The sequence below is a fragment of the Grus americana genome, chromosome 15, assembly GCF_028858705.1.
Source record: "Grus americana isolate bGruAme1 chromosome 15, bGruAme1.mat, whole genome shotgun sequence".
In the NCBI taxonomy this organism is placed as follows: Eukaryota; Metazoa; Chordata; class Aves; order Gruiformes; family Gruidae; genus Grus; species Grus americana.
Window position 1 is genome coordinate 16,765,298 of NC_072866.1, and position 25,842 is coordinate 16,791,139.

Here is a 25,842-nt window from a genome sequence, read left to right on the forward strand (position 1 = left end):
CGGAGCCCTGCAGCGGGAAGGGGGGAGGCTGTCCGCATCCCCTTAGCGGAGGGAGATGGGAGCAAGGGCAGGGCTCCTCCAGCTCTGCTCGGGGCCTGGGAGCCCCTGCTCCTCCCAGGACCCAGGGCCTGGCACCCTCGGGCTCCCCTCAGCGCTGGGGGACTGGTCGCCCCCGCGTACCCTCGCGTCCCAGGGACCTTGGTCCCCTCGGGGTGCAGGGCCGCCAGGTCCCCTCAGGGCCCGGGATCCCCCAGCTCCCTTCACGCTGCTCAGGCTGGGCTCCCCCGGCTGCCCCCATGCCCAGGGGCCCCGGGCTCCCCTCGCAGCCGAGCGGCGGGACCCTGGCGGCTGTCACCGACGCTGACGGCCCCGGGCCTCAGGCTCCCCTCAGGCCCCGGCAGGATGGGATCCCCCCGCTCCTCTCACGCCCAGGGGCGGGGCGGCGGCGATGGCCGCCCGCTCCTCCACGCCCACTCGCGGGGCAGACCGCCGCCCCAGGCCTCACGGGGGGACACCCCCCACCCACCCCCCGCAGGTGGGGAAGCCCGGCCGCGGCAGCCGGAGGCGGAGCGCCCCCGCCCTCCCAGCGTGCCCCGCGGAGGGGGCGGGCGGCCCATGTCCGCCATCCCGGCATGCCGCGCGGCCGGGCAGCAGCCGGAGCAGTCGCGGCGGCCGCGTCCCCTCCCTCCGGTGTGAGACAGCAGCCGCCCGCCGAGCGCGAGTGAGGAGCCGCCGCCCGCGCCTCTTCTCCCACCCCCCCGCTTCCTGCTCCTCCGCCCCTGTCCCGCGCCGCTGCCCGGCCGGCCATGCCGTCTCGGGCAAGGTAATGAGCCGCAGAGCCCCGGGGTCTCGGCTGAGCGGCACCGGCAGCAGGCAGCACTACCACCCGCGGGGCTGGAATGACTGGCAACCCAGGTGGGCAGGGCTGGGGCAGGGGGCGCGGCCTGGCCGCCCGCGGGGCTCGGGGGCCGGGGCAGCGGGGCGCTGAGGCTGGCGGCTCGGCCCGGCCCCGCCGCCGGGCCTGGGGGAGCTGGGGTGGTGGGGGGGGAGCGGGGCGGCGCGGGCCGCGGCGGCTCGGAGCGGCGGCGGAGCCACTTCCTGGCTGTTGGGCCTAGGGGCGGGCGGGAGGCAGCCGCCGGGCCTAGCGCGGGGCGGGTGGCGGCGGGCCGGCCGCCGGGCCTAGGCGGCGGGGAAGGTGCCGGCCGCGGCCGTGCCCTGGCGGGAGCCGGGCAGGGGCGCGCAGGGGATTTCCGGATCCGTGCCTGCCGGCGGCTGGAGCCGGGACGGGGGACAGGTCTGTCACCGCGCGGGGCTCGGGGGGACCCGGGTCTGGGCTCTGAGCCGGCGGGTGAGAGCGCTCCTTCCTCCCCCCGCCCGCCTCTCCGGGTGTCCCCTGCTCCTCTCGGGGTTGCCGGTGGGGTGTCTGGCCGCTACCCGGTGCGTGGCCGCAGGCCGCGGCGTCCCGCGCCTGGCCCGGGGGGACCCTCCACAGGGGAGCTGCAGCCGTGGGGTGCCTGCACTGGGTGGGCTTGGTTCCTGCGTCCCTTCAGGCTGGTTTTCAGGTGATAATCGGGGAAGAACAGAGGCCGCAGGTGTGCTTGTGGGCTTCTGAGGGTTAACAAATACTACAGGGTTATTATTATTATTGTTGGGTTTTTATCTGGGGAAAGTAGTTGAGCTGTAAGTGGGCTGGGGTGAGAGCTTATGCAGTGCGTTGGGTTTTGAGGTGTGTTTCTACCTGGTACTCTGCTACTTAGTGAAATTCAAAGTTTGCTGACTTCTTCAGTCAAGCATAGAGAGTGTATTTCAGGTCTTGATTACTTCTGATATGTCTGATGCCAATGTATTTGCTGTACTGCTCAGCTTTGCTATTTTAAGAGTCAAAATTGTCATGTAGAACTTGTAAATAAATTTAGTGTTTGTTTCTTAATTATTTTTTTTACTGTGGAAGACTTGGGGCTTTTTTAGTGTTTTTGAAAGTTTAACATAGTGTGGGATCCTACTTCTAAACTTTCCAGCAAAGAACAGAGTGGCACGTGCTTGGGAATGTATTTACAGATGACAGTCCCAGTCGCATGCGATTTGGACTAGGAAAATTGGGTGGATGTGAAGGTAGATCTTACGAAACGCAGATGTAACTGTGGATTTACTGTGAAGGAGGCTTTCCTTTTGCTTCAACAGCTAGCAGTGCAGCCTCCGGGGCTAATGCTAGAGGCTATTCAGTTCTTAGTGTGTGTGGCATGGTTATTTAAGTTCTAGTTCCTTCTGTATTAACTTCTTGGTCAACTAACTTACTATTTTTTCCCCACTTAAAAACTTGCAAACCTCATTGGTGATGTCGTCTTATAGCATCTAGATTTTCCTGGCTGGGGGATTAAGAAGTCTGGTCTCTCTTACTCCTTAACTATTACCTTGCTTCAGATTTCTGGGCGGTAGCCTGGAATTGTGGACCCTAACTCTTCACCTTCCCACCTGGAAGAAATTGGATGTATATCTTGTGTCTTTGCAGTGCGTGGCTTCTATAAATGCTTTCTGGTTGGATATATTAATTTGTCACAAGCTCTATCTTTTAGCCTAAAAAAATATGTCTTACAGGGGCAAGGAAGCTGCCTTTTCCCAGTGTAGCATTGTCTGCAATAGGTTCAGTTGTGTTGGGTTGAAAGGAAGAGTGTAGCTGCAGAAATGCTTTGCCTGGTGCGAAGGCTGGTTTAAGAAGTTAGACCGTTCCCTCTGTGTCTGGCTGGTGCGTTCCCCACGCTGTAGTTTGGTGCCTCCTTGGCTCTCAAGTAGAGCTGCTGTAAACGGGGCTGCTAAAATAGTTATCCCCAAAGCCACAGCAGAAATAAAAATCTGACGGCACTACAGCAAGTGTGGCAGGCTAGGGGAGCTTCATAGCATGGGTAGGGCCTAGTTCTGTTTCCATCACACAGTGTGATTAGAGCTCCTGCTTAGAAATAGGTAACACCTCTTCACCAATCCTGTCACTTGTAAGAATCTGACTTTATCCTTTCCTTTAAATATTTTTTTTTTAATCTGATGAGAGAGCTCAGGAATCAGAAATATTCAGGCAGTCCCAAACACAGAGCACACTTTTCTCTATATGTGATGCTCAAGGTTTTTTTAAATCTCAAAGGTAGCTTTGGCGATATGGAACCAGTGAGTCTACAGTAAGAGCTTAAAGAATGAAGCAGAGATTAAATTGGTCTTTGTTGTTTTGGCATTAACTAATTTGTAAAAGTGATTCACGTGCATGGTTGAAAGGAGATCTGTTATATAAAACTCCAATGAGTGTTTCTTTTTTGTTGATTGCTATTTGCTCTTGGAGAAACCCTGCAACACAAAGTATACCTACATATTAATTCCTTCCTCTTTCTTTTCTGTTGACTGTTAGTTTTGTTTAGCGTAAGTGGTGTTGCTGGCAAATGCTTTCTTGCAGGGCCTGGAAGAGGGAGTGCACATGGCCGAAGTAATGAAAACACCAGTAACACTAGTTGCTTCAAGTTCCTAAGGGGGAAAAAAAGGAGCTGCTAATGCACGGATGTATTATCAGATGGATTGTGTTTTCAAACGCGAACTTTTGCCTGTGTAAAAATTACTAGATTGATGCTCGTTACTAGGTCCAGATTCCTCTCAATTTTTAGTAATGTTAATCAGCATTGTGACTTGGGGTGAAAACAGTGTGAAACTGAAAGCTGAAGCTTACATCCTTCTCTAAGGGAGTGTAGTTTTTAATTAGAATTTGCTTTTTTTTTTGTTTCTGCATGAATGCAGTCACATCTGTCAGATGCACGTGGACTGGTTTTCCTACAGTGTGTTTATTGACAGAGCTGTGTATTACAGAGGAAGAAGTTGTCCTGATATATATGGGCATGTTAGTGTGTGCACTAAGGTGTACCAGGCTCTAAATTAATAGCAACACAAAACTTTAGATAAATGTTGCGTGTATGTGACAGAGAATAGTGAGGTTTTTTTGAGAAGGCTTGGTAAGATCTTGTACCCCCTTCTTCTAATCTTTATAGCTTTCTAGACCTTTACTTCTTTTTTCTTTCCCTTCTGTTTGACATATCTCACCGTGTTTTCCCTGATACGACTTCTGTGGGGAAAAAATAAAATCATGTCAGCGCGCAGGTCTTGCGTGTGAGCAGTGTTAATTCGATAGAGTACTAAAGGCTAATTATATACTGAAACAAGCAATACTTGCCTTTGATAGGAAGTACTCTGAATGGCAAAGCAAGTTTCATGTGCTTATGGTGGTACTAGGCAGGAATGTGAGACCAGGGTAGCAAGTGCAGGGTGTACTTTCTTATTCTTAGGCAAAAGTGGGAAAAGGACTATAAGATTTTAATTAACAGGACCTCTCTGTCTCTCCTATCATTAGTGTAGGTTAGCAGGGAGTATATAGAAAAGTGAAAAAGAAGATCTTTCACATCTGAGAAAAGTTCCACAAGTACTGAAATTTGTTCTTGAAAATGAAGCGTGTTCTTCTCGTGCAATGTAAGTCAGTTACGAATTACTAACTTTTGTTAGCACTGTGCCTGCCAAGCCAAGTTACCACCTAGGTCCCCGTGGGTCTAGACGCGATGAGACAAGACAGTAAAATATAACTCTCCTTCCAGGTAGCTTATAACAGGAGAGCAGTATTGGCTAATGCTTAATAATTGAGCGCAAGTACCCTGTGCTTAATTAAAGACAGAATGGGAGGTATTGGCAGGGAGCGCAGAAACTCATCAGAGCAAATGGGCTGAGAAAGTGGTGGTTAGAGCAGTGCTTTTAGAGGCATGTCTTTTACGAAAGGCAAGTACTAGTTGTTGTGGGTATTATCTGTTCATAATGCTGGATTAACACGTTGAGTGACAAGCAGGGTGATAGTAGTGGGTGCTGTGTATTAGGAAGGTTGAGACAGACTCTGTTTCATCTCTGTTTGCATGTACAACAAGGCACACAGGAAACGCGTGTTAGAAATAGGCTGAAGTCTTAGTTTGGACAGGTAACTGAGAGACCTGAAAGCTGGCAACATAGAGGTGTTTGAGGATGTCGCTGAAATTACCTGAGAAAGGATGTAGAGTCATGTAGGATGAAAGTTGGTAAGGTTTCTCCAGCTCTTCAGGGATAGTTGAGAGAGAGGAGAGTGCAAAGAGTGAGATAGATATGTACCTGTGGGGGAGAGAGGAAAATAGTCTGCAATGTTGACGGCAGCTTAGGGTACGTGATGCAGTACCAGTTGTGAAGAGGTCAGTGGAAATCTTGGGAACAGACATGGTGAACTGCGTGTGGGAGATGCTGAATGGGAACGGGTTCGGTTCTGAACTGGCAACAAGTAATTCTTGATTTCCTTTCACATCTGAGTGCAGTGAATATGTTGATAAGGTTGGGAAAAGATCAAAGAGCTTTTTTGGTAAAATGGGGGAGCCTAAGCTTGTAATGTGAAAGCCTTTGTTTTTAATGTGAAGACAGAGGAGAACGAGATGTGAGAAAGATGAAAGAAGATGCAAGTGTGTCAGTGGGAAGCAAAAGGAACTTGGAGAGCAGACACTATGGCTATTCTTGTATGGAAGACTGGGTCGGACCAGTGATTGAGCTAGCATAATATCGTTTATCAGAAGATGCCTATGGAAAAATAAGAACAGGATGCATATGTGCGATACGTTTCCCTGACATTCCCTCTTAATGCCCATCACAGGACAGAAGGAAATCAGTCAGCTACTGATGGAGAATCAAGAGGTGATTTGAAAAGCTACTGTGACTGCAGGTAGTTGTCCAGCAGTGGAGATGGCAGAATTGCAGTAGGAAAATAGTGAATTAGTTACTTCACTAGTAGAAAACAGCCACTTACACTCTCATCGTGTTCTCTCTACACAGGAACGAAAACAAAAGTAGGCTTTGGGCTGGGCTCAGCCAGGCTTGGGCTTGGCAAGCTGGACCAAGTGACGATAAGAGAGCATGGCAAAAGAAGGCTGTCATGGTGGGAAGCTGTTAATTTGAGTGGATACAGTGACTCTAAGCTTTAAATGTTTTATTGATAAAGGTTTGAAGTAATGAAGAATTCATCTGCATTATAGCAAATAAACTTGGCAAATAGAGCAAGTAAGCAAGTAAAATTAACTGACTTGAACAGTAAGACCCTCATACAGTAGAGTTGTCTCAGAATAAATCCTCCATGTAGATCCTGTACTTGGAAGTAAAATCAAATAGAATAATTAAGTGATTTTTGTCTCAAAATAATGTCTATATGGCAGAGTTGTTCTGAAAGAGCTACAGATAATGAATAGTATACACCAGATTGCTTGTTACAAGTTTCTTGGACAAAAATTCATAAGGCTTCCATAGAACTAAAGAAACATGATATATTTTAGATTGATCTATTTTTCTTTTTTTTAGATAAAGATTTTTTTTTTAAAGCCAGTTGTTCTCAGCCATGCTTTCTTCAGTCATACAAATTGACTAGTCAAATCATGCTGATACTTTTGATGGAATGAGATATGCACTTATTTTTGGAAAAGTCTTAACTTTCCTTTTGTATGTCCCTGGGAAAAAAATTAAGTAGGGTTTTTTTTTTTAGGGAGAACTGTGGCCATTTCTGCTTACTCAGGTGGGTGAACAATTTTTTCTGATGGATAAAGGCAGGTTAAAAATCATCCTTCAGAAAACTGAATGCAATCTCTTCTGTGTAAATGATATTGCTAAAACAGTGTATGCAGGACACTGGTGCCGGTGGTAATCGGGCAGTCTTCCACCCAGAACCAGGCACAGATGAGAACAGACACGTGAGCTCCTGAAGTACTCTGCGTAGTCTCCATCAATGAGCTTTTCAGGTGGAAATAAAACAGAGTAGCGGCTCACAAAGCGGCAAATACGCTTTTGAAGCGACAGCATAAGGTAATCACAGTCACGTTCATCTTTGCCATTTCCCATTCCAACTGTGTCTAACATCACATTTGTATTTGTACTTCTGCTTATCTGTTGCAAACATTGTACGTTGTGATTTTATTAGTATACAATGTTTGTTCAGGTCTGTGACAATGTCAATGTATGTAACTGCTAAATTTGTTGATACATAGACTTGTTTTGAAAGATGAGGCTAAGCGTTAGGTCTGTCATGTAACCTACCATCTGCTTGGCACAATGTAGTTGAAGTGGACAAGTGCCCTCCTGAAGCGTGGGCATGAGTTGAGGTGGCCGGGAGTACAGTTCTTCCCATCACCTGGTGGCATGGCTGCGGTGTGCCTTGAAGGGCTGGAGGGGGGCAGAAAAAGTAATTATTTGTCGGAGTTTGGCAAGTACCTGTCCACGGCGTGGCTGCGCTTCGAGTTCTAAGTGGTTCTCTTTCACAATCATGAATGTGTTACTAGCATCAAAAATGGCATTTGGAAATTAAATGTCTCTTCCAGTGTGCGCAGACCATGTTTCACTGTGAGTTTGCACAGCAATGTCCTGTGTCACCCAGGTGTCTGGGCTCCTCGGTAAGGGAGCGCAGGTGACAGGTACGGGGGTTGTGTCCCCAGGTCTCAATGAGCCCATGCCACAGACTCCCAGAGTGCTGATGCAGGAGCCTGTGGTGCAGTTCTCAAATTCGCTTCCCTCCTGAGAAGTGATGTGTGTCACTGGACAGCTAGACATGCACGGGCCCGTGAGATGATGGCTCTGCTTCTGGTGTGCTACTGTCAGTTCAGAACCCTCCTTCAAAGCAGCACAGACCATAGCAGCCAGTTGGGTCACAGAACCTAGTTCTTTGAAAACAGGAGCTTTCTATGAAGTGTTTTTTTCTGTGTCTCATAAAGAAAGGGCAGAAACTGCTGGATATCTAATCTACATATTTATTGTACTGGGAGCAATGTTTTCAGTGGGAGCTATTGTCTCTTAAATTGATACACAGGAGAGGAATTACATATTTTTAATTGTGCCCACCTTTTAGTTGGGTGATAAAGTGTGGACAGGTTAGCTTGCAGAAAGCTGTTCCCAAAGACAGAACGAAGCGACTGTGTGGTTCTTCCCAGGGAAACAATAGGCTTATGTATTGTACCACAATGGAAAATTTTACAAAACGTTCAAAGACTGTGCTGCGGGAAGGGAGGTTGGCTGAGAACACATGTAGTCCTTCAGTTGATTGGGATACGCAGAACAATCTTCAAAATTGTACATTTAATCAGCTTGCCTTCAGACTTAAGTATTTCAGACTTAATGCTTGACAATTGGAGATGATACAAACTACAGCACATGCCTTAAAAAAAGCAATGCTGTTTGGGGAGGGACATTATTAAGAACCCGTCAGTACTTAAATTTACCAATTGAAAATTTGTCAGTCTGTTTCATTGAGGGGCTAAAATAATTTGAATCCTCTGTAATAAACTCTGCTGTTCCTCAAAGTGAGCTGGAAGTCTCCTCAGGTTTTAGGGCAGGGAGAAAACCTGGGGACTCTGTAGCCAGCTGGCTTCACTTACACATGGTGTAGGCACGCTTAAAGTTCATACCATTTGAAGGTACAGCACAGAACTTCGTTGCTGTTCAGCATAACTAGATGAATGATGAAGGTCCAACTGTATAAGTATTCCTGCAGTCCTGGTTGACTGTCATGAGCAAAGGCTTCTACTAAGGCTTTGCCTCTTGGTAGCATAGCCTATTTTATACAATAGTCCAAGCGAGTGCTCGGCAAAGCAGTAGGTGTGATGCCACAGTGAATACACAATTTCCTTCGTTTGAACCCTGTTCCAAACTGATAGTATGTGGTCTTTTAATATTCTCGAGAGATCAAAATATGGGGGAGCGGGTGTCTTTAATTCCAGTTGTTGCAAATATCAACCCTCATGGTATTACTCTTCCAGGACGAGATGTATTTGACAGTCGCAAGCCTTCTGGCCAGCTTAAGTAACAACTGCTTCTCACAAATTTTAGCTGTGTTTTTCCCTTTTCGTCTTGAGATGTATTTATCTCCTCTTCTCTGAATTTGTCTACCAGTTCTAATCACAATGTTCTCTTGAAAAGTAAAAATGAAAGATTTTTTCCCAAGAATATGTGGTGTTTGTCCTTACACAAACTGTGGTTAATTTACAGGCGTGAAAAGGAATGATCTGTCCTGCTTTTTATTAAATAATCAAGTGAACTATCCAAAGCTTAAAATAAAAATAGTAGATCTTTAGGGTTTCTTATGAAAAGTCCTCTGTAAATAATTTGAATAAGGTGATTCCAAATATACTTGAGTTGAACAAAATTCTGCTGATTTTTGTTTTGGATGGATATTGTTTTACTGGTTTTAATGTAAAGCCTTCAGTATTGCTTGTAAGAATGCATTTGAAGTGATTGGTTGATTTTAGGTGGTGAAGTCTAATGCACACAAGTTTACTATATTAAAGTTACTGTAAATATGTATAAATGATATCACTTAGTATGTCCAGTGAGAAGAGTTGGTTTCATAATTTTCACCTTTTTCCTTAAAAGTTTATTCTGGGCTGTAAATCAGTTTTCAGACATGAGAGTGGTTTAAACTTAATGCAGACTTCTTAACTCGCTTTTTATCTGCAAACATTTACTCTAAATGATAATAACTCTTAATTTACATTCCAGATTTTTCCACAGTGCATTTGCTTGTTTTGCAATTTTTGCTTTGCAAAAACTTCCTATGTGATCCCTATATTGATTATCAGCCATATGCTAGTAACACCTCTGTCTAATAAGTGGTTTGACGTTGCTCAGTAAGGCCCGTGGCATATAATGTAAAAGTTCACGTGTGGGTTAGTAATGACTTTCACAAACGGTAGAGACAGTATTGCCAAGCTGTGGTATAGACCTATAACTAGTTGTAGTTTATTTTTCACTTCTGAGAAGTAATTTTTCCTTATATAGGTATACATCCGAAAAGACACTTGAGAATGTCCTGAGAAAAGGCACTGGCACACTAGAATGCGTTTCCTTTGCATGTTGCTGTAATAATTAGTCAACTCTAATCCCAATGTGAATTTGAGGTCACTTTTTAAGACGCAGGTTAGATGTACAACTTTTTTTGACACAGGAAAATACATTTGGGATTGTCAATTAAATATGTTGCATTTATAAGTGAATGTGAATCCCGCTCCTGTTATACCCCTACATAAAAAAATATTTTTCTCTTTATAGAACTGACAGTGCATCAGCTGACCAGGACAATTTAAAATACTCTTCATCCAGAGATCGGGGCAGTTCTGCCTCCTATGGATTACAACCCTCAAATTCAGCTGTGGTGTCTCGACAAAGACACGATGATATCAGAGTCCACACTGACATACAGAATGAAGAAAAAGGTATACAGATTGCTCTTTCATGTGTAAATTGTGAGGGGACATTCAGAGAAAGGGAGCAAACTTGAAATGGTAGATATTTTTTTAATTTTGTTTTTTTAAAGGCAGTGAACTGTTATAACTCATTGCCACAGTATCACTGTGTTGAGAGATTTATCAGGAATCAAAGAAATGTTGTGGTTGATATGAATAGTGAGAAAAATATGCGGTTGCCTTAGGAGAAGAATGTAAGAGAAGACTCAATGTGTTAACAGAATAAGCACTTTTTCCTAAAGAATAGTATTCTGGATGTGTCTGGTCTGCAAGTTGTAATTTCTTCCTGAATACTGTCTGGTGCTTCCGGTATTGAAAATGGACTGCCTGATTAAATGGGCTACTAATCTGATATCTTACCTATTGCAGCTTTACTGCAGCAAACTGGAATCTTTCTTTGGGAATCAAATCTGTATTTTGTCATTAATGGGAATTTCTACTTCTATGTGCTTCGATCAGACTTCATATAAATCACACGGTGTATGGTTCATACAATTTTTTCCTGGGTTTTTTGCGTGTGGGTTTTTGTTTTTTAGAATGGAAATATGTTCTCTAGAAAATAATTAAAAATTCAGAATCATACAGATTTTTTTCATAAAGATGAAAAAGATATTTTGGTTTTTTTTTAATTGCCTAATACAGGTATTGAATAGGAGGATTTTTTACTTGCAGAGTCACTATTTGACTATACAAGTCTTCTTCAGGCAGGCCAGACTCAAAAAAATCTCACAGGAATATTAGTGTGGGAGTTTTTGTTCAGGATCCTAAAAAACATTCACACTCCCCCTACTTCTCTGCCCTGTAACTATCTGTGAAGATTTGCTACATCTTAGGGGAAGTTACAGCTGGGTGCGCTTGTGCAAATTTATTTTTTAAAAAGTGGGAGGCAGGAGCATGGTATTTGTTTATCTGCATACCTTGAGAACCGTAAGATTTGGTTAACTTTAATAGGGAAACTGCTTAGAAAGTGAGTCTATCTGTCAGTGTTTCACACAGACTGGCATGGTAGATTATTCTTATACTTTGAAGTGTGCTAGTATTTAAAGAATGTACTGGCAGTGTAGTGAAATAGTAAGTTTTGGATAAATTCAGCATTGTAGTTGAAGTTGCTGGGAAAGTGCCATTTGAAAAGAAAAATGCACCTATCTCTGCCTCAAGTGCTGTGTCTTACAGGGCATGTCTCTGCTAGCTCAGCGCTGTAACTATCCTACCGTGTTCAGGAGTGACTTGAAAAGAGACAAGGAGGATATTCTGTACTGTAAAACCAAATTCCAAGTATCTCTAGTTCATTTTTATTTTTGGAGACATTTGTAAGCTTACAGATGCAGAGTAGTTTCTTTGTTTACTAAGATATTTCAATTAATCTGTTGGAGTCTACCAGCGTGGAATATTCATTATAAGAACTGCTTCCACCCCCCTCATCTCTTTCACACATGCACACACGCACCAGGGGATAACTGAAGAGAGTCATAATGCAGTATTTACAACCTTATTGCTGAAAAACCTGATTTCCCTGCTGTTTTTTAATTACTGTAAATGACAGTTTGTTTCATATTGTTACCAAAGTTGTACCATCTGTGTGTCAAGTGGGAGAATATAGATTTGTGTTTAATTCATTTAAGATAATGTCAAATATGCTGTGGCAACTACTGCATGTCTTTGCAGACAACCAAAAAAGCTGGGATATTTTGCATGCTGGAGGGAAAGTATGCAATAACGTTAAGAACTCCAGTAGTATATGGTAGTATGTCTGTTCTTGGTAGTTGATGTTTGTGGTCTGAATGCATGATTATCTGACTTCTTCAGTTAAACTGAATTCTTTGTTGCTTTGAATTTTAGTGATACACTTCTGTTTAGTCATTAATATAATTATTACTCTTGGAAGTAATTTCCTTCATGTGACAGTGTTGGTTTGCTATGACAAAATAATGTTAAGGTGGCATACATGCTAGTTTGTGTTTAAAAATTGAGTTTAATGTTGTAAATCCAAATATACACAAATTATGTTTACTGTAATTGTAATTAACTAATTACAGCTGAGACTTTGCACAGGATTTTCTGTAATGGCAGGGTAGTCCCGTGCATATAGAAATACACAGACTTCTACCGGTAGTTCACAGCTGCTTTTTATCAAAAGCTTTGCCTTCAAGATGACATTCTTCACATCTACTAAGGTCCAGATTCACCTTGAACTTATTTTTTTACTCATCCTGTAGTCTCGGTAGGCTGCCTCTTGTCACGGAGAGCCACGTCTCCCTTTCCCCAGGCTTTCTTTTATACACTGATGCAGGTGGAATTGTGGAAATACCTTTTCTGCAAGAAGTCTTGCATATCTTTTGTTCTTCTGGGTTTAATTTTATTAGTTGATTCTTCCCCGTCTTGGGCAGGGAAGGTGCTTTAGAAAGCTGCCCGCCCAGCTGCCTCAAAAGTGAGCTCTGATACGCTGAGTGAAGTATTGGGCAGGCGCAGGGGCAGTTTCACTTCTTCACGGTATGGAGAGGAAGAACCTGCCCCTGAAAGTGGTGTGGCAGACTGGAAAAATCTTTGGTTTCAACATTCGAGTGTGCAAATTCTTGTGCATCTAGGAGTAAAAATAATCAAATTACTCAAACCTGCACTCTTATTTCTGTTGCATGTTGTTACCAAAGATGTACCGTGTGTATCTCAAGTGGGAGGATGTAGGATTGAGTTTAATTTAAAATAATGTCAGTATTAGTGTGTGAAAATATTGACTGTTGTATGTTTAGGGAGAGTTGTTCAATCTGTATATATAAATGATCTGTGGCTTTTAAAAGCTTTCTCTATTTTTTTGGCCGTTTTACTGAGCCTGTGTGGTGGATTTATAACTAAAACAGAGTGGAAGTTGGATGTGTGTAATCAAGGAGCAAGTAAGGGAATCTATCTAGCCATGTGTACTAGCAGTTTGACAGGAAGGGCCTGGCAAAATACGGGGTCAAAAGTAATAGTAGGAAAATCCCAAATGCAACAAAATCGATGTTAAACTTGATTGTAGTAGAGACTTTTTCATATGCTTCAAAAAGGCTGATTAGATTCTGAATATGTGACCTGGAAACTTACAGGGCATAACAGAGCACTTTTGCATGTGAAAGTGAAAAAGGAAGCTAAAGAAGGTGGTAGAGGATAGGGCTGCTAATTTCCATATGAATTGAGTAACTCATAACATACTACCCTACTAAAATATATGGTCTGATAGCCTGTTTTAATCTCATGTTGATTTTTCCACAGGTGGCTACAGTGTCAATGGAGGATCTGGGGAAAATACTTATGGTCGGAAGTCGTTGGGGCAAGAGCTGAGAGTTAACAATGTGACCAATCCTGATTTTACCAGTGTTCCGCATGGGAATCGTGCTTTAGCCACAAAAGACATGAGGAAATCACAGGGTAAGGATACCACGGATTTCCAGTAAAAGAGGGTATCTTTTGGCAACCTCTCTTGTGTTCAGATATGAAAATAATTTCCCTACAATTAGGTGATCTATATATCTATATGGATTTTTTTTTGTAATATATGATCAGATGGTGTTGATGGAAACTCATCTTGTATTTACTGTTCCCTTCCTCCGTAGGTTAGGCAGATCTCTCGACTATATGGCTTATGCTATCGATCTTTTCAGTTTCCTTTCAATAGCTTCTGAACCCTTATTCATGTTAGCCAAATTTAGCAAAGAGATCAAGGGCTCCAAGAAGGAGAATTTGCTCTTAGATTTGTTGAAAAGTGATGCCTGAGTAAAAAGCTGTTAATTAACGAGTCCCTAGTGTGGGAAAACCTGCAACGGTGCGCTGAACTGACCTGCAGGTTGGCTAGTCAGCCCATCGCACCAGGTGGTTAGTCAGTAGATGTGTGCTCCTGAACCAGCCACAACTCATGCTCCCTCTGGCTCGGCTGAGGATTAGAGGCCAGGGAGGAACCGGAGGCATCATAAGAATGTGAGCAAGGTCTTGGGAGATGCAGCGAGAGGAAATCTGGAGTTGCACAAGGGTGCAAGAATGCCGGGCCTGCGTTTTTGAGAAAGGAGGCTTCACTTTTCCCATTATTTGGCTGTAAATCATAGTGGGTTTTTTTGAAAAAGGAAGTTACTCCAAGGACTTTTGAATGAAAATAGAAACTCTGTTTGACTAAGCACTGTCATTTATTGCATCACTTATACTAAGTGGTAGTTGAGCCGCTGACAGAAACTGTGACTGCTTTATGCCAGGCATATTCTAAACATACGAGGACACGGTGTTTCTCCTCGAGGATTTATATTTCAGAGGAGACAAAAAGTGAAAGAAGAGCGTTCAGTGTGCTTTGTGGGAGGAAGAACTAAGGTGCAAGTGGTGACATGACTGTTGTAAAAGCCTGATCTTTGGAATGGGTTAAACTCAGACTTTATAATCCCATTCTAGTGTCTTGATACAAAAAATATTCAGTTCTTTTAGTGTCTTAAATTATGTCTATGTAGAGGAAGTAGTGAATTGGCTATTGGAGAGCTCTGTGTAAATGGTACTTCTGGTAGTGTGCTTGTGCATGAATTTCCTATTAGTTAATACTGGCAGAAATGTTAGGAATTACAATTTCAGATAACTGAAGTTGCTGCCTGTGACTTGTACACTTCTGTATGTATTCTGTCCTCTAGATGTCAGATCTCAAGAGTTTCTCCTTTTTAACTGGGCTGTCTTTGTGATTGTTGTAGGTTTCAGCAAGTTATTTTGATTTTTCATACAGTCTTCAAAATACAGTGTGATTATGTTGCAACAGGATCTTATTTTAAAAATTCTTTTATATTTTCTTGTTTCTTAGTGTCTGCATTAAGCAATTTTTAAAATAAGTGTTTTCTGTGAATTAGCATGTGGCTGAGACCTCGTTGATTTTTTACAAAGTGGAAGTCATACTAGTGTCCATTAACTAATGCTTTGATTAGTATAGTTTCAGTCATGCTCTTTGGTTTATTCTTTATTTTATTTTTAGGTTATGATTATGGCTCCACAGACAGCTAATGCTTACTCTCTTGGGGAGTAATGCCAATGTTCATCAGATATTAACTGAATAAAAACAGAGCTGCTTTTAGTAGAGAGTTTTGAACAGTACATCTTGTTCTAGCAGCAGTTAAAATCTGTGTCTCATACCAGTAACCTTGGTGGTGGTAGTTTTATTTATACAGTTCTAGTTTTAGGATTTTTTTTGTCTGTAGAACAGCACAACCATATTTCAAAATAAGTTACAGTTTTCCACCAAGAGATTACAAACGAGAAGATAAATGCAGAGAAGACAACACTAAAAAGTTGCAGGTTGTGGATTTTATAATTCAAGGCTTATACTTACTGTTGACTTTTCACCTAACACTGAATAGTCAACCAACATTTTTAGGGACCTTGCAAAGATCTAGAATATACTTATAAAAAGTTATTTAGTAAAAATAATTTTCAGTGTTTTCCAAACCACTGTAACCTGGTTTGACCTTAAGAGCAGTATTAAGTGGCAGAGATCAGTGCAAACCGGGAGTAACAGAAGTGATTGGTACTGTGTGTTCCTGGTCCAGGTTAGGGTTGGTAGAGTGCAGCTGTAGGCATATTGTAGAACAGACTTTTCTCTTTCTCTTGAGACATATCCGTTGTCTTGGAAAGGACTGTATTATGGGGTGGCCAATGCATTGAATTATTCAAGGACAGATTTAAATTGCTGTTTTGAGAGGCTTCATATGTAGACAGTGTAATAGTGAAACAAGTGTGTGCAGATTTGGTTCAGTTTAAGCTTTCAAGATACATTACTGAATGTAGGACATGGTACATTCCTAGCAGAAGAGTTTTCATGTGGAATTATTCATCAATAGCAGTTGCACTTATTTTGTGTACCGTAGTATGTGTTAATTTCCATTGTAACCAAGCTTTAAAAGAACTTGTTTGCATATGTTTTGTTTCCAAACTATTGCATTTGAACTTTGGGGGGAAAAAAAAAAATCTTTTCCTTGGTCTGGCAACCTGGAAAAAAACTGCCCAGGTTTTAAAGAAAATGGTAGATGTAGTACACCCCCGGGCAGGCTGCGGTTTTCCTTGTAGCTCAAGTCTGGGCAGAAATATAAGGAGATCTTCAGCAAGTGATCATCTAGTAGGGATTGCAGTTCTTAGTCTGGCACCATCACTCAGGAAGACCTCAGATGCTGCTTCAGAAGGTGTCTTTGCTGATCATAATTCCTTGTATGCTTCTCACCAGACATGTGGCTTTTTGTCCACCATGGAAGACTGTGATTTCCAGATAAAGCAAGGGAAAAGAATCTTAATTCTTCCTAAATGGATATGTATGCCTTAGTCTTCTGTAAAATCAGTAACATCTTAAAAGAGCTCTTCATACCTGTCAGATAACATTTCAACATGTCTTGTGTAGTTGTGCTAGCTAGGAACAAAACGTAGGTTTGATCCTTCAGACTCTCATTGCTATTTTAATGTTTGCTAAGCCTGCCTAATCCTTCAGAATGTCAGGTGTCTTCAAAATTAATTGCTTAAACTGATGCCTGGCAAGAAACAGATTATCCAAGCTTATTTTATTCATATTCTCTTTTAAAATTCAAAAAAAAGACATGAAAATAAGGTTGAGAATGTTCTTCATGACTATAATACAGAAGACATGACCTACTGTAGATGATGTCATGACCTATAAGAGTTAGTGGCCTGTGGGTGGGTTCATAGGATTCCATAATACACAAGGACACAAAGGTTTTTGTTTCTTAAATTTCTTTATTACAAGTTGCTACAAATTACCACTAATAAAGCAAGTATATACTTATAAGTAATTAATTATACGCACACCTATATATATTATTCAAAGTGTTACCGGTTCAGCACTCGCTAGAGTTCTCCTAAGAGTGGGACCAACTAATGACGAAGTCTCACTTCAAAGATGATCTGTGTCACAGAGCCTGGAGTTGGTCAGGCATCCCCAGCGAGGGACCAGGAGATCTTGCGTAGTGAAGTCTTTGTAGGGCGACCTCTCAGAGAGAAGCTCCATTTTGGGTGGAATGTGAGTTATTTTTATATTGTTAACGATGTAAGGAGACATAGGGCACGACCACCTGGAGCCACCAGTAGCTTTGACTACCTACTGCTTTTTACCTGGAACAGCCAAGAGACGATGCTGTTTTCTGTTTTCTCAGACCAATGTTTGCTTTCCTGGTCTGTTTTTCCAGCTGGAGCAGCCAATAGCTGTTGCCGATTCCTGCTTTCCCAGGGTGTTTCTCACCTTTCCAAACAATAAGTTTGTTGTTGCAGTTTCTTGGTTTTGCATTTATAAGGGTGTCTCGGGAGTTGGAACTGGATGATCTTTGAGATCTTGAGGCTACCCAAACCATTCTATGATGTCTCAGGTTCTATAGGTATCTGGGTTCTCAGGGTAGCAGTTCCCAGGCTGGCAGACATCATCTGTCAGTGTTTTACCATCATAACCAGGTTGCCTTTATGGCTGCTCCCATTGGATGACGGGTGCGTAACATAGCAGAGAAAAAAGCTGTCTGTAGTTGTCTTGGGTGCTCTTGTGAGAGTCATGGTGACTAAGAAGACCTCATCGTGTTCCATGCATCCTCTAATTTTAATCACCATGAAACATCCAATGTTAAACTTTTGAAAACAAACTTTGTTCCTTTTTGCAAATGAGGGAAATCAATTGTTTGTATGAATTCATTGTAATTGGTACCTCAATCAGGGAAACTGAGTTTGTGACCTTCCCTGGTGTCAACTTAAAGGAGACGTTTTCTTAGGAAGATGTTAATTCTCCTGTGTTATGACCCACTTAGCCTCAATAGCCTCTGCACCTGTATACTTGTGTTCCTCAGTAGAGGAAGAGTAGATCTACTTCCTTTTCAAAGCAGAACCCTGCTAGCTAGCAGAGGATGACTCAGAATCTTTCTTGTGCCAAAATGATAGAGAAAACCTTGCTTCTTGGTAGTTGCTTGAACTTAAATCTGGTTCTTTGCTTCAAGAACCAGCTTGGTTTTTTCCGCAAGGTTTTCTTTAAATATTATTTGTTGACTTATTTTTGTTTATATAGTCAGTCAGAAGTTTGATTTAACCTTACCACACACCCCCCTCTTTCTTTTTAAGTTCCATTTATGTAGCAGGGAACTAAATCCAGGTTTTTGTATAGAAGTAAAACATTTCTGCTTAGTTCTGAATGAGTTCTACCCAGGTACTGGGCTGTCCACTGGAAGAAATGAAAAATTTTGGTAGCTAAATTAGATTTTACATTTAATTTTCCTCATATTAGCTTTAAAACAAACCAGGATTTATTTTTTACTTTTTTCTCAAATTACTATTATGACTTGAGTCCACAAATAGATATTTCAGACTACAGATTGATGAAATGCTGTAGAAAAAGGAAAACATTGCCTTTTGTTTTTCAGAGCGATCGTTGTCTTATTCTGACGAGTCTCGACTGTCAAATCTTCTTCGGAGGATTACTCGGGAAGACGACAGAGACCGAAGACTGGCTACTGTAAAGCAATTGAAAGAATTCATTCAGCAACCAGAAAACAAACTGGTTAGTAATTTCTACTTTTCCATAGCGCTGGAATATTTCTTGTTTTATAAAACTCTTTTTAAAAATCTGAGTATTGGGATATGTCTGCAAGGAATATCTGTATACAAGGAATTTCCTTCCCCAACAAAGGAAAGTGTATTCCTGGATTGCCTGTCCTTTTCTGGCATTCAGGAAATTTTTTATTGCTTGATTACTCATGACGTGTTGCCTTAAAGCAAAGTACCTATTGCATGAGCTGTAGCAATAAATATGGCATGCATGTGGGTTTTGTGACTGGTCTTAGCAATATCCTCTGGATCCTTCAGCAAGAAAATACAGGAAAAAGGAAGTAAGATGTGGTGTTGCTTTTTCAAGAACTGTTTCTGTATTTTAAAAAGATGCAGATATTTATACAGTCTTGTGAATAGCTCATCTTAGAGTTACTTGACTTTCTGGCTAAACACCTTTGTACGTGGATTCCCTTTTATGGGAAGAGAACAAAATGAGTCTTTGTTTTCATTACATCTTTGGGGTTTTTAATGGATGGTTGAACTCTCTCATATCCTCAAGTATTTCTTAAGGATTTGGGGGGGAGTATCCCACTGTGGGTATACGTTTTTAATGTTACTTATTTTGAAGCGAAGTATTAAGAGTATTTTGTCTGAGGCATCTCGCCTACTGTTTTGGAGAGCTTAGGGGTTCTCCAGGTACTGAAAAAGCAGAAGTGATGCTTTCACACCCTGCCACTCACTCACAGGCAGTGCTGTGATACTCCAGTGGTGGGTTATGTGACTATCCATATTTATAAGAAGTTGACTCATTCATTATATATTATATATATTAATTGTGCCCTTTTCCAAAAGGCGTGACACTTAAACGTTGAGACTTCCCTATTCTGTGCACCTAGGTATAAGCAGACCATGTGCAAGCCTAGCTGCTACTTGAGCTTTCCTCTGAAGCAAAATCCTTGTTAATAGAAAGGTTTAGGGAGTAAATGCTTTCCACAGTTAGTCCCTGGTTGGTTGTTTTTAATTACTTCTGTTACTCTCAAGGCATTTTTCCCCAGGGTGGTTTTTTTTTTGTAACTGCATTTTATTTGGGTTTATTGGTATCTCAGAACATGTTGGAATTGCCATTCTAATATCTAACTCAGTGGTGACAAACCTTGTACTTGTTAGTAGTCAGAATGTTAAAAGTTTGTCACTGAGAAACTTTTCTTTAAACTTCTCCCAGCTCACTAATGAGAACAAGATCAGATGTCAAGTGAGATTCATGATGTCAAGCCTAAAACTTTGTAACCGACGGTGTTTAACCTAGCAGTCAGTAGCTCCTGCTGTTGTTGACACGATTAAGTGTGGTTTGACAGAGTTCTTTTCTTTCTCAGGGTTGAAATGTGTGTTCAACAAAGTAAAGCAGTGAAAGTCACTAGGCAGTGGCATTGTCATGTAATGGCATTGTGCTCCAGCTTCTAAATTGTATAGGTGCCTTCTCCTGTCTCTTTTCTAGCCTCTTGCGGATACCAGACACGCTTTTAAAATGTCCTGTGAGTTCTGAGGGGCCAAGCATGTGGACCTTTTCCCCCCAGACAGTGATGTTGCTCAAAACTTCACAACAAAAACTAGATAACATCCACTGAGTTAGATTAATATCTTTCTGCAGAAAGATAACTGGTCAAGAAAACTTCTTGTTAATATCATATATAGTTGCAGCTAATGTATTATTTTGCAACTTAGCTCACTAATGTGGGTTTTTTTCAGTACATGTGGGGGAAAACAAGTATTTCTGGTTATGTTTACTGAGAAGCACTGGTTCATCGATCATAGTACTGTTTCCCAAAATAGTACTCTGTTTCTGTGATTGCCTAAGGAGAAATTTTTATCCTTCAGATTATATTATCTGATCAATTAAATATTCTGCTGATGCAATTGATCATTAGTATAGGAGACTAGGTCTTGAGTAGACGCTACTGATCAGCTGTATGGTGACTCTTACACTTGTGATGTAATGTTATCAGCAAGAACTAAACTTAGAATGAACCTTGATAGCAGGCTGCCAATGTATTTTCATGGCTACTGTAAATAAATATGGAATATAACATGTAGGATAATATTGCAGTATTGCTTAATATAGTTTGTGCTGGTCTGCAGTGGCCATGGAAAGCGTAATAGCATTCTATTAACAAACAGAATTGGCAATGGTGTTCTTAATGTGGGGGTAAACAGGACCTGGTTTGCAGAAGTTATTGTGCTGTTTTTATGCTTATGCCTTTTATGTATCTTATAGGTACTAGTTAAACAACTGGATAATATCCTGACTGCCATTCATGATGTACTTAATGAAAGGTAAGCTGGAAAAACTAAGCAGTTTGAAGGCTTTAAAGAGGAAAAATAATGACAGCATGAGGTTTGGATTTCAGTATAGAAATGGACTGGAGAGCGGAAGGATTGAAATAAATTCATGCACTAATTCTGGATGGGTGTGACGTTGCAGTAACAGGATGGAACTGGGGGAGAGTTAAGGCTTAGGCACGTCACCGATACTGTTACTGTCTAGAGTACGCTTCACACGGAGAGAATTTGATGGCCAGATGTGGCTTTTATGTTGTAGGTAATACAAAGTCATCTCAGCTATGTTTAATCACCTGGGTGTAGTAGTGTGCTGCTGTGGCTGTCTAGCTTGCAAATTGAACTTAATTTTTTTTTACAACCTGATCTAATTCGTTTACATGCAACTAAGAGCATATGTAGAGGGAGCTCAGGTGTGTGTGGACTTTTTGGTGGTTAGTTCTGTGTCATTACCCAAAGTCAGCTCTATGTTAAGAATTTTCTTCCTTGGATTGTGTTGTAAGTAGAATGGCCTATTTATTGCATACTTTTATTTAAGTTGATTTATTCCATAGAAGTAATATTTCATAGAATTTTTCAGATTATTAATTTTTAATTTAGCTTCGTTAATGCTGCTGCTGCTAAGTAGGAGAGAAGCAGCTCCAGTCATACATATATATTTCTGCTTTAGTAAATATTTTAGTTTGTTCATGGTTTCTTCTGTTCTGCTCTCATGTCTGGAGATTCCACATTTCTATTTTTTCTCCCCCAAAATGCAGTAGCAAATTGCTTCAAGAACTGAGACAGGAAGGAGCTTGCTGTCTTGGCCTTCTTTGTGCTTCTCTGAGCTACGAGGCTGAGAAGATCTTTAAATGGATTTTTAGCAAATTCAGCTCATCAACAAAAGATGAAGTTAAACTTCTTTATTTGTGTGCAACCTACAAAGCACTAGAGACTGTAGGAGAAAAGAAAGCCTTTTCATCTTTAATGCAGGTAGGACTACAATTTAAAACAGGATTATTAATGATTTTTCCAGTGCAATGCTTGAATCGACTTTTTAAACTGGAATGAAAATAAGGAATGTTATGTTGACATAATAAGTAAATATAATTACAACTGGGAGGGAACTTTCTGACTGAATGGGATTCTTTGATTCTGATTATGTTAGAAAGGAATGTCAGGTCTTTGTAGGATGATACATATTTTGATGCGACTTTTTAGTATATATTGCAGATCCAAGAAGAATAATCTTGTTGAGACAAAAAAGAGAACTCAGGGGGAATGGTACACAGAATCCAACCTGTTGATTGCTTTGTGCTACCTCCTGTTGACAATTTCTAACTTGACTTGTAGTTAGATCTGAGACAGAGTAAGGTGTGTGCAGACAAATCTGATCCCCTGGTTCAATACAGTTTTAGGGTCTGTTATTTTGGGTGTAGAACGACTATGTCTGGGTCTGTGCTTCCATTTATTATTTACTTTACAGAGCCAAAAAGCTTCAGCAGGAGAAGCAGGAACTTAGAATAACTGGTTGTTCTGTCGCTAAAGAATTAAAGATGACAGTGTCCTTGAACCTGGGTCTGCCATATTTCAAGAAAATGCCCGCTTGAAATGATTATTTTCATGCAGTATATGTGATGCTTTTTGCACTTTTCCTTCCTGCAGAAAGAGTATTGAGATGTTTCTGATGTGTGAGTCAAAGTAGCTTGCTAAAAAGTGCTCAACATTGAATAAAACTGTGTATGTCTAATATCGTAACTTTTTCACGTGTTGTTTTAATGAAATGAAAAGTCTAGTGGTTTTGCTTTGCTTTTTAGCTTGTAATGACCAGCCTGCAGTCCATTCTAGAAAATGTGGATACACCAGAGTTACTGTGCAAATGTGTCAAGTGCATCCTTCTGGTGTCCCGATGCTACCCACACATTTTCAGCACCAATTTTAGGGTAAGCTTGCTTGGTCCTCTGTATTTCCTTTCTTGCATAGAAGTGTTGGTGGAGCAAACTGGGTAATTAACCTTTTTTCAAAATTGCTTTCCAGGACACAGTGGACATACTGGTTGGGTGGCATATAGATCACACTCAGAAACCTTCATTGACGCAGCAGGTGTCTGGTAAGCTCGTCCAAAGAGTCACTACTGGGGTCCACCCTGGCCTCCAGATGATGTGGGTTTCCTTACGCAAGTCTGGTCCCACTGACGTGAAGTTGAGATTATGCCAAAATGAGTTTCTGGCTAAATAACAAGAGACTTTATTCTGAATTTTTTAGTAAACTTGCATTTTTCATTTTATGTTATGTCTGGAAAAAGGGGATTCTTTATTCAGGCTACATTTAAATATCAATTGTTTTGTGTAACTTATTAAAAAGTTTATAGAGCTTAAGATATTTTCTGTGAAAGAATATATTTTCTCCTATGTACTTCTAGAAAATCTTTGTGGTAAAGGCACAGTACTGGCATTTAAGAAATTGGGAAACATCTTCCTATAGCTATAGCAGTTGTCTTGGAGTTGTTCCCAGCAAGTCTGTTACGTTTCCTGTGTCATAGTCCTAGATTCTGTCCTTAATGTTTAACTGCTGTGGGCGGGACTGAACCTTAAAATGAATTTGTCAAAGGCGCAAAAGAGGGACATACAATTTATACTTATTTTAAAAACAACTTTGTTAAAATTTTCATGGAGATATGACCTTCTCTTGCCTTAGCAACTTTCACCTTGGCAATATGCAACTAAAGTTTAATTTTCCTATGTTACCTCGTTCCTGTGTTTTAATTAGCCTGGTATTCTTATACAGGATGGCTGCAGAGCTTGGAGCCCTTTTGGGTGGCTGATCTTACTTTTTCTACCACGCTCTTGGGTCAGTTTTTAGAAGATATGGAAGCTTATGCTGAGGTAAACAAGACTTTATGGTATATACCAGAGTTAACTGTGCTGGATTTCTTAATAAATCCACAGCTGTGATTCTTATGGATGCATTATATTTGTAGAAAATGAAATGATAGGGTTTTCCTGGGGAAAAGAGGTTCAAATTACGGAGTGTACTTAAGGCATGTACAATGACAATTCTGCACGAATCCTCGTGACCTACTTCAGTATCGTAGCTGGGCTTTCAGCCCTTCTCATTGAGAATATCATGTTATAATAAAAACAATTAGCCAAACAAGAATGCCTTCATTGTTAAAAAACTGCAGTGAAGACCTTTCACTGTCTTTCCTTGGTATTTTCTCTAATCGTCCATCTCCAGAGTTTTTCAGAAGTTACTTTTTGCAGGGGGAGAGGGATTCTTAGTGCTTCCCTAGATTAATGGTAAATCTGTCCTTTTTTTTTTTTATAAAGGAATGGATTATATTGTGCAGGAAATCATGCAGCAGGAACTGATAGGAAATGAAATCATACTAATTTAACATACTTTGTTTTTACTTTATAACCTTAGTTAACAGGGTGTAGAGTTTATCTGAAGCTGTCATTAAAGGAAGAGTTTTGGGTTGGGGGGGTGTTGTTGTTTTTTTCTTAAGGTATATGTGCTCATATGCTTATAACTAGATCATGCTATATTATATATGTTAACATGCAGATCCTGTAGGTGAAATTGTACTTCCAGTATAATCTGGTTCACTCAAAGCAGAATAAATAATTTGATTTTCTTAGTGTACTTCCATGTACACCAAAGCTTCTGATGGTAAAGCTTGAAGAGTTAGGATCCACAGTGTCCCGCCAGCAGAAACCTGCGCTGCTGTGGCTGGAGGCACACGGTTGCAAGTGATTAGTCAGTGCAGCAAGTTGCTGCTTATCAGCTTGTGTGTCGAACTGGACACTGTGCGTATTCTTAGTCACGGAAGAGTTTTAAGATAACACGCGTTAATTTAAATCGTGGAGGAGGTGGTTCCAGCTAGTGTGTGTGTTTATCTCGGTGGGGCAGACCAAGGCTATATCTATACTAATGAGATCAGCACTTCTGGGAATGTTCCCGCGTCCTGATGCCAGCTGGCATGGAGTAGCCTGCTAGTAAACTCAAGGTAGCTGCGTGTAAACAGTGTGATGGGAATGGCCACTCAAACATCCCGACGCCAGTTTATGGCCGGGAATTGTTTTGGAGAGCAGTAAAAGTGTGCAGACAACTGTTGTAACAGTGCAGCGATGAGGGTGATTGTGTTCCAGGGGCCAGGAACATCATAAGCCTGTTTTAATTTGCAAGATACAGTCTGAGTACTCTGTTTCAGTGGCTAAACTAACGAGCAGCAGCTCATTACTGCTCTGTGACTTGCTCATCATCATTGTGTGCCTGTGTCCCGTCTTTGTATGTATGTGAAGTTGGAGATATTGGATAAATATACCTGTAATTGGACAGTATCTATAATATGTCTGGTAAACAGGTGGATTAAGTATTTTCAGTCTCCTGTTTTGATCTTGTCTGCATGTATTATAACTGTTAATGACATGTACTGATAGATGAAACTTCTGCGCTGTAGGACCTCAGCCACGTGGCTTCTGGGGAATCAGTAGATGAAGATATTCCTCCTCCTTCAGTATCACTACCTAAACTGGCTGCACTTCTTCGGGTTTTCAGTACTGTGGTGAGGAGTATTGGGGAACGCTTCAGCCCAATTAGAGGACCACCAATTACAGAAGCATATGTAACTGATGTAAGAATTCAAGTTTTTCTTTTTGTTCTTTGTTGCTGATGTTATGATGCTATTCACTGTTGGGTTTATTTAGGT

The 25,842-nt window shown here is 41.4% G+C and overlaps 1 protein-coding gene across 7 annotated transcripts in view; it reads left to right on the top strand.

The window, feature by feature from the left end:
- Positions 1-611: 611 nt before the first annotated feature.
- SMG1 (SMG1 nonsense mediated mRNA decay associated PI3K related kinase) overlaps positions 612-25,842 on the top strand; it is a 66,974-nt gene continuing 41,743 nt past the window's right edge. The window contains exons 1-11 of one of the 7 annotated variants that reach the window (XM_054842488.1): positions 4,478-4,494; positions 5,681-5,749; positions 10,108-10,271; positions 13,548-13,703; positions 18,692-18,828; positions 21,091-21,149; positions 21,911-22,124; positions 22,949-23,074; positions 23,169-23,241; positions 23,919-24,016; positions 25,594-25,767. In XM_054842488.1, coding sequence (XP_054698463.1) covers positions 4,493-4,494; positions 5,681-5,749; positions 10,108-10,271; positions 13,548-13,703; positions 18,692-18,828; positions 21,091-21,149; positions 21,911-22,124; positions 22,949-23,074; positions 23,169-23,241; positions 23,919-24,016; positions 25,594-25,767 — 1,272 coding nt within the window. In that variant the 5' untranslated portion in view covers positions 4,478-4,492. Of the gene's footprint in view, positions 916-1,225; positions 1,295-1,540; positions 1,563-4,477; positions 4,495-5,680; positions 5,750-10,107; positions 10,272-13,547; positions 13,704-18,691; positions 18,829-21,090; positions 21,150-21,910; positions 22,125-22,948; positions 23,075-23,168; positions 23,242-23,918; positions 24,017-25,123; positions 25,141-25,190; positions 25,426-25,593; positions 25,768-25,842 lie in introns of those variants that run through there. The other 6 variants (XM_054842487.1, XM_054842491.1, XM_054842492.1 and 3 more) reach the window with 6 other exon arrangements.